Source organism: Nansenia antarctica (genome assembly GCF_963989245.1).
Source record: "Nansenia antarctica genome assembly, chromosome: 13".
NCBI classification, from domain to species: domain Eukaryota; kingdom Metazoa; phylum Chordata; class Actinopteri; order Argentiniformes; family Microstomatidae; genus Nansenia; species Nansenia antarctica.
Window position 1 is genome coordinate 24965843 of NC_137683.1, and position 12500 is coordinate 24978342.

The 12500-nt window shown below is 45.0% G+C and overlaps 1 protein-coding gene across 1 annotated transcript in view; it reads left to right on the forward strand.

Moving 5' to 3' along the window:
- arap2 (ArfGAP with RhoGAP domain, ankyrin repeat and PH domain 2) overlaps positions 1-12500 on the forward strand; it is a gene marked incomplete at both ends in the record, with an annotated part of 85931 nt that overhangs the window by 43750 nt on the left and 29681 nt on the right. The window contains one exon of the mRNA XM_080544135.1: positions 2557-2682. Coding sequence (XP_080400261.1) covers positions 2557-2682 — 126 coding nt within the window. The remainder of the gene's footprint in view (positions 1-2556; positions 2683-12500) is intronic.

A 12500-nucleotide genomic window follows, 5' to 3' on the forward strand; every position in this document is an offset into this window, starting at 1 on the left:
GATGTTCCAGGGACATACATTGTAGGTAGTTCCTTTGTTACATCACAACCAGACCCCCCACTCTCCCCCCCCCCCCCCAGCTTTCCCCATATCTCCCATACGCTTGTATTGAAGCTGCCCAGTTCTCTAGCAATGTGATTGCTAGAAATTGTTTTATATTAAAAATGCCCAAAAGTTGCTTTGTACTGTCAGCAAACGAAAAATACCCCGACTTGGGATTTTGTGTTGTTCCTAAGCAGCCGGAGAGAGAGAGAGATGAGCCCAGCGATTACGAGAGAGCTAGCCAACTCTGTCGCTTTACAGTAGCTAACTTTTATTTGATGAAAACAAACAAAACAATCGTAAGTTATGCAAAGTCAACAGAATATGAGCAGACTTCCCAGGAGATTCAGTCAGTTAAAAAAAATGTAAATAGATGGTTATGTCACCACCGCATTGTTAGTCTAGCAGTAGCGACGCTAATGACAAGCTGAGGGGCATTTCTGTTGTGGTTTTCGAAGACAACTTTGTTCAACTTTTCTATATATCTGGGACGTTCCGCTGGGCCCGACCGTCAGGAAATAAACACAGGACATGTGGTCTAAACTAGCGACTCAAACTCTATTGGAAACAAATATGGTGACAAATAGGAGTCACCATCACCGTCCCGGGCTCTCAGAGAAACACATTGGGAGAGAGGGCTTTTATAATTATACCACGTCCCTGGCGCGTCATAATATCTCCAGGCACATGAAATATTCATCCAGCTTTCTGTGGAGGATCATAAAAGCAATAAACATATACAGACAAACAAAGGGGTCTCTTTTCATCTCAGCTCCCTTATTCCACCCTGTTGTTCCAGTAACATCGCTCTGCTTGGCTGGGTTCTTTTTAGGTGGCTTCGGTGTTTTGTTGTCATTTGACTTTATACACACACACACACACACACACACACACACACACGTCCTCTGTCTGCCCCATAGCTGACTCCCATTGGCTCATTTATGGGTTATGGGGTCATAGGGAGCTGTTCTTGGGGAGAACAGGTCCCTAGGTGTGTGTGTGTGTGTGTGCACGCGTGCGTGTGCGTGTGTGCATGCAAGCGTACGTGTGTAGGTGCGTGCGTGTTTCTGCTCGTGTGTTGTGTTTACACACCTAGATTCCCTTGATGGTTTTAAGCCCTCCCCGGATGCTGACGATCCATACCCAGAGCTGTGTGTCGGTGGCGTCTGCACGTCTGTGTGTGTTGTCAAGGTGTGTTGTCAAGGTGTGCTGCTTCTGAAGGCCAGTAGTGACCGCCACGGGTAGAGACCTCTACGTGACGTCGTCGCGGTCGACCGGACAGCTAATTGAGCATTCCGTCGTCTCACCTTCCTAACAGGCGAGCCGGACAATCAGGACCCAGCCCAGTGACTGCCGCATCACAGCGACCGCCACTACACAGTTGACAGAGTCGCTGCTTTACAGAGTCATCTACGGGTCCCAAAGGGCCAGTTTAAGGCCTAAGCACGGAGAAGGGAGCCTTGTTAAACAGAACTACTTCGACTGCTCTGCGTCATGTAAACATGGAGCAGGATTCTGTCCAGGGACTTGTTTTCATGTCTTTTTTTATCTGCCATACCTGCGTGGATGGTCGTCCTTGTCGTCTGAACATCATTTGAAGCTCCAAACTGGAGCACATCAGCCGTTCGCTATTTCTGAATTTGAATCTTGGAGAATCTGAATCTATAATCTTTTTGTTCACAAATAATAAAAACAATCAGAAATGCATATGATCTCCCTGTACTATCTCAGTTTCTGATCCTTTCTTGTTTGGGGGTGATTTGTGGTGCTGGAGGAGGAGGAGGGTCCTTCAATTAAAAGGGATTTCAATTAAAATGATTTTACCTTGCTTGATGAGAGGGCTCGAGGTAGACGATAAAATCTCCAAGGTATAGCCAAGGCTCCTGCAGAAAATTGAACCCAGGCATTGAAGCTAATTGAATTTGAGAACGATAAGGTTGAACGTGGCCGGCTCATAAAAGTAGCAAGAGAGGAGGGAAGAATAAATGGTCTGTTGTGCTCGAAAAGAGGCATAACTTGGGAGTTCCTCATTTTAAAAACAGAATTGAGTTTTTTTCCGTCTTAACTTTTACTAGCCACCTTGCGAATAACCTTGGGAGTAAATGACTGTGCGACAGGCATAAATAAATAGATAGAGCGCGTAAATAATAATAAATACATAAATAAAAAGGTAAATATTTGAATAAGAGGAGTGAGCGGAGAGGCACAGATGGGATTAGTGTTATCAGCCGCTTCCCGAGGAGGAGTCTGAAAAACATCCCTAGGTGTTTGTAGGGAACAGGAAGTGTAAAAATAAGCGCAGGAACATTTGAATAAACTCGAATGAAATCGACTCAATCAATAGGGCGAGTTCATATTTCTGTATCTTTTATCTATACACGACTCCACTCTGGGTGATCCTCCGTCCCTCCTCTCATTCAGTATTCTACCCCATGTCACTGCTGTCTGCTTCGGTAACGTGGCTCACGCCTTACTCTTAGGCTCATTGACTATTTGTGTGGTGTCTCTGTGTAGATTTCCCTAAACTGGACCCGTCGTCGGAGAAAAGCTCCCCGTCTGACGCCCCCTCCTTCATGGATGGATTCCTCTACTGCTCCACCAGCCACAACAAGGCCACGTTGGACAGGAGAGGGAGAGAGGGTGAGTGGACACAACACTGGCCTCCCAGTCAGCTAATCAATCCGTCAGTAACAAAGTCAGTTACTTAAACAGCCCAGTCTGTCAAACATCCAGTCAGTAAAAACAGCCTATCGATCACTGAACTGAAGTCAATCAATCTGTCAAACTCCTACATCCATCTATCTGTCAATCAAATAGTAAAAGCGATTGATTAGTTAGTCGACCGAACGCACTCGTTTGTTGGTCTTCGGAGAGTCAGTTGTCAGTCAGCGTTCCTAGAAAGCTCCACCAAGCCCTCACCCAGAACACTAACAGAGAAAGGTCAGAGTTACAGTGCAGTAGAGACCTTGAGCTGTTGTCAAGATCTCAATCCTCCTGCCAGCAGATGGCACTGTGACAAAACAACAACAACAACAAAACAATCAAAATCACAGATTCACCTCTTTTCTGAGGCCTTTTAAAACTTTTAATCAGCCGTTTTCCCCAATCTATACTGCATCTCGTGCGCTGGAGTTTGTCCTCCCATCCAACATCTGGATAGTAGCTGGGGCCCCTGGGTAATTAGGAGACGGAGCCAGCTTTGAATGTCCCCCCAGGGAAGGAGGTGATTGGGCGGATGGGAGGTGTGGGGAGCTGACACAGAGCTACCTGCTACCGGGGCCAGATGGATCTCCTTCCTCTGGAGAGGGAGGCATCCATCGCCACTCTTCCCCCGCAGTCTCTCCTGTTTCCAGATTCCCTCTCTGGTGGCAGACTACAATACTCTGGCTAATAAACAGGGCTGGGGACACAGAAGAAACCCAGAGAGCGTGGAGACTGAGAGAGAACATTGTATTGTATAGATTCGTATAGCTTCATGTTCATAAACTGTTAAATCCTTAGCTGGAAGAAAAATAAATGCCATCGAGCTTCCTCCATGCACAAACATGCACATACGGCCAGAATGCTTGGTTGTTTTAATGAGCATTTCATTGCCTCTGGTTACTTGTTTGATTCTGAACACTACTCTTGAGAAGTATGTTCTGACAGGCATGTTACAGTAAGTGCATAAAGGTGCATAACGCCCTCAAACCGTTAGACGCTAGACAATTGGCAGGTCCTGATAACCTGAAGTCTTATTTTCTAAAGCTAGCAGCTGACTTTATCGCAGCATCTTTGACACATCATTTTAATCTCTCCCTGGACACTAACAATTCAATTCAATTTAACTTGTATTTCAGACACATAGGTCCATGACAGTATAACAAATAATAAAATACAATACGGAGACAACAACAGAAATATAATCATTGAAGTTCACAAGGCCACAGTGATTAAAAATACATATAGACATTTGTTTCCGGAAACAAAAGTACCTTGTGTCATTTTGTGTGGGCTCAGGCCATTATGATTACATTTTTGTAATTACATTATTTAATTATTACACCGATGTTTCTTTTTAAAGCCTTTAAAAAGAGGCACACCATAGCTCTTTTGCTCCCAGGCCATATTCCTACTATCTGTCCCTAAAGTCTGTACTGATCTGGGAAAAGGGGTGTTTAAGTATGCTACTCCCTCTGCTTGGAATCAGTTGCACAATTGCCAGAATCTTTGGTAGCTGGTCTCACTGGTCTCACCGGATGCATTTAGAGTCATCCTAATGGCTTAGAAGCAGCCTCATCTGGCTGTAGATGTTTTGGCTGATTTATTGCCCCTGTTGATCCCTGATGTTGGTGACTTGTGACGAATATTGATGATATTGATATTTTTGATTCTGCCATTTATTATTTATTATTTATTCTTTACAATATTCATTGTAAATTGTTATGTTATTTTTATGTCTGCAACCCGTTTAATTGTGCTGCTGCCTGTCTTGGCCAGGGCACATTTTTTTTGGGCCGCTACCCACACGTTTAACTGTGTTGCTCCTTCCACGAATGCATGATCCTGACAAGTTGTACCTCGTTGTAGAAGTGACTAATCAGGCTTTCCAACGATATACAATACAATACCAATTGGTATTAATAAGGGGAGGAATAATCGACCGAAATAACGTTTCCAAACCTTTTTTGAGGAGTTTATATATAATGTAGTAATTCAGTGTAGTTTGCACTGTGGTTAGTTGTTGTTCTACTTGTACTCTGTCAATGACAATAAAGTTGAATCTAATCTAAATCTAATGTAAAAGCTCTACATTACAATTGCCCTAAGTCTGTGATGTCCATGTGCTTTTTACCGATCTGGTTCATAGTGTGAGATTTACACTGCTTAACAGCCTAGTTTTGTAGATAAAATATAATTCAGATTCAGTGCCCTTTAGTACAGTAGTGTAGTGGGCTCCATAGTGTCTTATGGGAAATAATGAATAGTTCCATTCTTTACACACCATAGCAAATGTACACAATCAAATTGTAAATTGACAATTTTAGTCCATGTGACCTTTTAGTCCATGACTACATCAATGATCTGCCCTGCTGGTAGGTTTGGGATGTGACATACACTCATGCTTGTGGAGAGTACTATTCTTTTTGTAGCACTTGAGAAATATATCCTTCATATTACTTTTATTATTATTATATCTATTTAGTTTTTTTTTTAAGTCGAGGCATTCAAAGTTCTTCCCGACAAAGCCACAAATCACACAACGGTTTGTCCAATAAATACCTTGTTATTTCATCTATTATGAAAGCCTTACAAGTTTAGCTTTGTGCGTTAATGGCGCTCTTAAGTGTAGCGCGGCTGTTGAAAAATTCAGAGCGGGGTGGCTTAAACTATGCATTCCCACTTCTTAAATCAAGAGGAAACGTTTCCGAGCCTTTGTGTGAGGAGGGGAGGTATTTTTGAGTGTACTCCAGGATGCCTTTAGTGCTCCCAGGCTAATGGTTTGATGGTCTATAGATACACCCAAGCTCTTAATAATTCATAGTCCTATGCCCAGAGTTTTAATAAAAGCACAGCGACAGAGTGACTTAAACAAAGACTTCTGGTTTGCTCTGAGAGACAGCTCCGATAACACGCCTCGTACGGATGTGAGCTATATCCAGATTTAAGTTGGGACATCTTTAGGAAACGTGTTGGCTTGTGCCAGGCACACACATTGTAGATTCTCTTTGGAGATGTAAATGCAGGGCGTTACTCCCAATAGTGCAAAGCGAGTTGCCTGTACGGCACACCGTCGAGCACTGTCAGTGTTGTGGTGTTCTCCTCATGGTATTATTGACAGGTAGACGCCCGATGTTCCTTCATCAGCCGACCCCGTTGAGGATCATACTGTATGGTATATGGATAGACGTAAACCCCGATCCACTCAAGCGTTAACACTAGAACAGCCGTGCCTTTTTACCTCCTAAAAGAGCCGCCTCGGGGGTCAAATGACCATAGTCTTTAGAATGGGAAGCTGCTACTTACACACAACGACCACTAGTTGGCCGTTTGTAAAGTAGCCTGCTTCCTACACAGAAAAACTGCAAAATAGCTTTATATTAGTTTATCCTGATGTGATTTTGAAAATGTAAGGATACTGGGTGGTAGAACGTACATATCTAGGAAAAGTCATGAAAGGAGGGTCCTGAAATTTGATCGAGTGCAAAGTCGTATACAAATGTTCTCTACTCACAGGGGTCAAATGACCCCACCCATGGCCATAAGGGAGTCTTACCATCAGCCACTGTGAGAGTGAGTCCGTCTCCCAGAGTCCCAGTCAGGTGGGTAATGTGAGATGGGAGGATATTGGGGGGAGAGGAAGTGGGGAGGGAGTTACTACCTGAAACTGTGACTGGCAGGTGGGAAACGACATCCCTAATTTCCTGATTAGATTGTCTTTTCCTCTTGAGTGCCTCTCTACTCTGGCTGATGCGGTGGTTCACAGCTCCTCCTGAGAGAGAGAGAGAGAGAGTGTGTTTGCCCTCTCATCAAGAGTACAGGTACACTGAACCTACCACACCTACCGCTATAGCAAAGGTCAACGATAAACTGATCTGTCCAATCACATTGAAGCTCTGTGGGTCAATAGTTGTATTGAACACTGACAGATTTAACCTTGAGGGTGATAGTCCAGCTTATTTATCCACTCTACAGTGCTCCCATAGTGAAGCTATGTGCCTGTTGATATGACCTTAAGTGTGGTGGATAGTGCTGTTGTCATTGTCTGTTCTCCCTATAATGAAGTGGGGTGTGATTCCCAGCACAGACAGATCGTTCAGATCCCTTCGATTTCTCGATTTCCATTTTGAGCCGAACTGTCCTGCTGTCTAGCAGATGTCTTCTTCACAGATATTTGTGTCTGATGGTGAAAAGAGAGAGAGGGGGGGGGGGGGGGGGGGTGAGGTTGGAGGGAGGGAAGGTGGATGGAGAGGAGGAGAGAGAATGACTTAGTGAAAGAGTATTGTAGCCACCATGACCATGGAGTGAGCAATGTCTGTGCAATGTTTATTATATGTTGGTTATGTATCTGGTAGCTGAGTTAATGGTGTTTTAATACGTATGGACATATTCAAAACACGTATGTACATCTGCAAACACACAGCTATACAGTATATGAGATGTTATACTTTTTCGAAAACTTTGAATATGTTAATTTATTCAGTGTATTTCTTTTTGTAGTCTCCTCAACTCTATCCAATGTGTTATTGATGGCTTAACCGGTGTATCAATGACTTGATTTGTCCAATCAATCTCTCCACGTTTCACACAAGCATAACGGAGAGACTGTAAATTACCGATCTGTAGACCTATCCTCTCATTCTCCTGGAAAAGCACTAATGTGGGAACACGTTTGGCTCTTCAGCTAATTGGTCCAATTTAGGCAGCGGAGGCGGCGTTGGCCGTGCGCTAACTTCCGCACGTTCCCTCTGGAGGTTGTTTGTGACCCCTGCGGAGCGCGGCAGGGCCGGGGGGGGGAGGGGGGAGCGGGGGCACCGTGTGTGGTGGGGGAACAGCTGGAGACGGACGCAGCTGTCTGATTGTAAATCAGTCGGTATTGTTCTCCCTAGTGTGCCGTCACCGTTCAGGAGCTTGCGCGCCACCCGCTCAAGTCACCCTGGAGCCTGAATGAGACAAAAGGGAAAAGCGCGAAGCTCGAGAGACTCACTGTGGCGATGATGGCGAAGACGGCATGGGTTTCAGTTAAGTCAGTTCCAAGTCAATGATGATACGATACTCCAGTTACAGTGTGCCAACTACCGAGTCGTTCATTACAAACGGGGCTTAGAAACAGCACACTGTATGTTCTATTGCGCTCGTCGTTTCTTTGAGGAGATTCACCAAACATTTTATATCAAGAGATACTTTGCCATGCGATGTCGTCAGGGGGGAAAAAAAGAGCGGGAAAATAACCAATGACACCAGATGCAATAATCATACAAACAAAGTAATGTGTTATCTCAAAAGCTACACTGAGCCCTCACTGCAGAGAGTTCACCCTCCCTTCCAGGCTCTCCACATGAAGAAGACCAATCTTGGCTCCCCCGTTCTCTTTTTCCTCCATCCCTCGCTCGGCCGCAGTTCAAGCCCCCGGTAGTTTATGTCATTAAATCACTGTGGAGATTTTTCCCTGTGTGCGTTTTGTCAAAGCCTCATACCTTCCCTCTCCCCCATCCCTCCCTCCCCCTTTCTCTCTCTCTCTCTCTCTGGTGTACTGTGAGAAGACCATAGACAGGCTATTTTACCTGCAGGCTTGCTGGAGCAGTAATGGGATGATTCTCTGTGAAGCTTTCCCTCCAAGACGTATTCCAATTTGTTTGTCTCCTCTGTCTGGGCCCTTCTGAAGTGCTGGTGATTATGGTCCTTAGATTCCCACCGGCATTTTCTCAATGCATGAGACAGGATTGGATGTCTGCATGAGAGAGATGGTTTTCCCACGTATTGAGGAGGTTGGAGTTATATGTGGTTCATGAAAGGGTAACGCAGTCTGATTGCACTAACAAATAATTGGGCCACTTTAAAAAATAAATAAAAGTGACCTTATAGGATCCAGGTTCACAGCGAATGTATTAATTTTTGTTCTACAATAATGTCTCTTTGGATTCATTTGGACCTATACAAGGCAACTAGACTAGCAACTATACAGTACATGCTCTCCTGATGCACAGTATAGTGTTTTTGTTTATTAGTTATTTTGACTGACCATAGTCCTGAATGTACATTGCAGGAGTTTACTATATAGCTATTAGCATAATCTCTAAACCCCATTATAAATGGGGTTAGCCTGAAACTAACCTTGAGACTTTTCCTAGTTAGGAAAGCCTGCTGAAATCCTTTGCAGAAGGTAGCTACAAAGGTAGAAGGTTCTGGTGTAGCAGGCGGTAGAGCGATAGTAAATTAAAGTTATCTTTACTGAAATCGGCAGTAAGGCAAAGTACAAATAACACACTTGTCACAGAAATAAAGTACCGGTAGAAGAAAATCTCCAAATCAGGCTGACATATTGACAAATATCCAGGACAGGCTAAACTCGAAATAAACACACAGGAAGAATACTTTCTCAATTACCTGTGCTATGTGCACGATCAGACAGGAGGAACATAATACTCAAACATAGAGTACGCAGAGAGATTAAACAACAGGGAGTGCATGGAAGTGGGGCACATACATACACAGGAAACCAAACATACACAGATGCACAACATCAGACAACCACGAGACACACAAACAGGTGCAACGCATCAACAGTGATGATGGAGCAGTGACACGGGCTGCCAGAGGGGGGCGCCAGCGCGCTGCCACGGAAAAGGGGACTCCATCCGTAACACAGAGGGGTGGAAACCCTGTTTGAAATGAGTGAAGCCTCACCACGCGTCAAACCGATCGTATATCTAATGACTTCATGGATTCGATTTTGTGTATAGAGCACACTTCTAGCCAAAAAATGATTCTGTTTTTCCTTCAGGTTTTCTTCCATTTTATTCGATGTTGTAAGCTAGCAAAAACTGTCATAACCAGTCGGAAAAGATAGTCAAGACAACGCACATAACATCAAGCAATGTGGGGGAGGGTTCCTGGGTTGTGGCTCAGAAGGTAGAGCCGGCGTCTAATTATCGCAAGGTCGGCAGCTCGGCGGTTCGAACCCTGGCTAGTCACGTGTCGAGGTGTCGTTGAGCAAGGCACTGAACCCCTAATTGCTCCAGGGTTGCCGTCTATGGTCACCCCTTGCCTAGAGCATAAAATACGTTGATTGCATGTCAATAAAAAAAAGAAAGAAAAGGAACGTAACAATCCAATGACGCATTCTCCGCATTCTCCCAGCGTTCCGTCCAGGTTCAATCCAAGCCAGATTGGGTAATAAAAAAAAATCTACAGACATCCAAAAGGCATGTCTCCCAGAGGCTTGAGAACAACACAATTTGGATGCATGGCTACATCATGATACTAGCCTGAAACTAAAAGCTAGGGAAGGGAAGGCTGCTACAAACAAAGGAGAACAGAACAAAAGAACAGAACTTTCCTCCAGTGACATGATGGACATGGCATTTTGGGGGGGAAAGTACCCGGGCAGCCTAGGGGCATATGTTTGCGGAGAGATAAAGTGTCTGCGATACATTTCATTGCCAAGACAACTAGTGATGCTCCGATCTGATCGGCGCCGATCGGTATCGGCCGATATGGCCTTGATCGGTTTTGATCGGAGTTCTCAAAACGGCCGATCAAACATGACCGATCAGTTTACAAAATGGCGTCGCCAGTCTGGAAATATTACACAGTGTCGGAAAGAGACAACAAATATGCCGTTTGTAATGTCTGCTCAAAAGAAATACCTCGGGGAGGAACGCACGCAAGGTCTTTCAATACCACGAATATCATACGGCATTTGCTGCGTTCGTCGATTCGCTCAGAGAGCGCCGAAGCGCACACTGGGCTCGACGTCATAAAGGGACCGAGTGCTTTGATTGGACGAGAGGCGTTCCACGAGTGCTGGTCAGAGTCCCAGCGCGACTTCACGAGCGTAGTGTAGGTAGTGTTCACCGACGTCATGTGACCCCGCGAGCAGGAAGTCACTTGGCCCATAGCAACAACAACTATTAGCGCGTGAGTTTTAGGTCTTTCTCTGTGCACCTTGCACAAGTGTAGATAGCGAGCGACTTTTCAGCAGCAGGACATATTTTAGATGATAAGAGGAACAGGCTGAGTGCCAAAAACGCTGAGATGCTTGTATTTCTCAAGGCTAATCTGCCAGTGATGCTGCTTAATCAGAAGTAAGGTTTGAGTCTGAAATCTCCTTAGGTGCAATGTTTTGTTTTTTTGTTTTATTGATTATTGCTGACTTGCTGTCTTATCTCCTCCTAAATATGACTTGAAACTGACTGACTTGAAACAGTATTTTATATTTGGCTATAGCCTGTTTATGTTGCAGTTTAGTTTGGGTATGTTTATTGTTCCTCAGGAAAGCTACAGTTACAGTATAAGCTCCAAGTTCTCTAAGAGCCCCTAGTTCCTCTCATTCGAGTGGAATGTTGCACATTTGATGTGACAGTGTACATTTTATTTATTATGATTTTTATTTTCACATTTTATTTGTTTTTCCTGAAGTAAGCTACAGGTGGTTGTGAATTCAATAAAACAGATGGTCGTCAATTCATGATACTTTCTCATCTCCTAATTTCATTTAAATACTTAATATACAATGTCAATGGTGTTAAGAATAGTTTAAAACATAAATAATGCTACACAATAAATAGAATGCTTCAATTGCCATTTTCGACGCTGTGATCGGTGATCGGTGATATCGAATCGGCAGATCACTGATTCCAGTGATCGGTGATCGGTGATCGGCACCAAAAACCCTGATCGGAGCATCTCTAAAGACAACCGCAGCTCAGCACAGGCAGGTAGATTGAATTGTTAATGACTTTAAATACCAGCTGTCACCACGACAACTACATGCATCGGGGGGAGAAGGACTTAAAGTGTGAAACTGATTTTGGTTTGGAGATGGAGAGGTTTGGAGATGGAGAGGTGTGGAGGAAGGAGAAGTGTGGAGATGGAGAGGTGTGGAGGAAGGGGAGGTGTGGAGATGGAGAGGAGTGGAGATGGAGAGTTTTGGAGATGGAGAGGAGTGGAGGAAGGAGAGGTGTGGAGATGGAGAGGTGTGGAGGAAGGGGAGGTGTGGAGGAAGGAGAGGTGTGGAGATGGAGATGAGTGGAGATGGAGAGGTGTTGAGGAAGGAGAGGAGTGGAGATGGAGAGGTGTGGAGATGGAGAGGTTTGGAGATGGAGAGATTTGGAGATGGAGAGGTGTTGAGGAAGGAGAGGAGTGGAGGAAGGAGAGGTGTGGAAATGGAGAGGTGTTGAGGAAGGAGAGGAGTGGAGGAAGGAGAGGTGTGGAGATGGAGAGGTTAGGAGGAAGGAGAGGTTTGGAGATGGAGAGGTTTAGAGGAAGGAGAGGTGTGGAGGAAGGAGAGGTTTGGAGAAGGAGAGGTGTGGAGATGGAGAGGTGTGGAGATGGAGAGGTTTGGTGATGGAGAGGAGTGGAGATGGAGAGGAGTGGAGGAAGGAGAGGTGTGGAGATGGAGAGGTTTGTTGATGGAGAGGAGTGGAGATGGAGAGGAGTGGAGGAAGGAGAGGAGTGGAGATGGAGAGGTGTGGAGATGGAGAGGTTTGGAGGAAGGAGAGGAGTGGAGATGGAGAGGTGTGGAGGAAGGAGAGGAGTGGAGATGGAGAGGAGTGGAGATGGAGAGGTTTGGAGATGGAGATATGTGGAGATGGAGAGGTTTGGAGGAAGGAGAGGTGTGGAGATGGAGAGGTGTGGAGATGGAGAGGAGTGGAGATGGAGAGGAGTGGAGGAAGGAGAGGTGTGGAGATGGAGAGGTGTGGAGATGGAGAGGAGTGGAGATGGAGAGGAGTGGAGGAAGGAGAGGTGTGGAGATG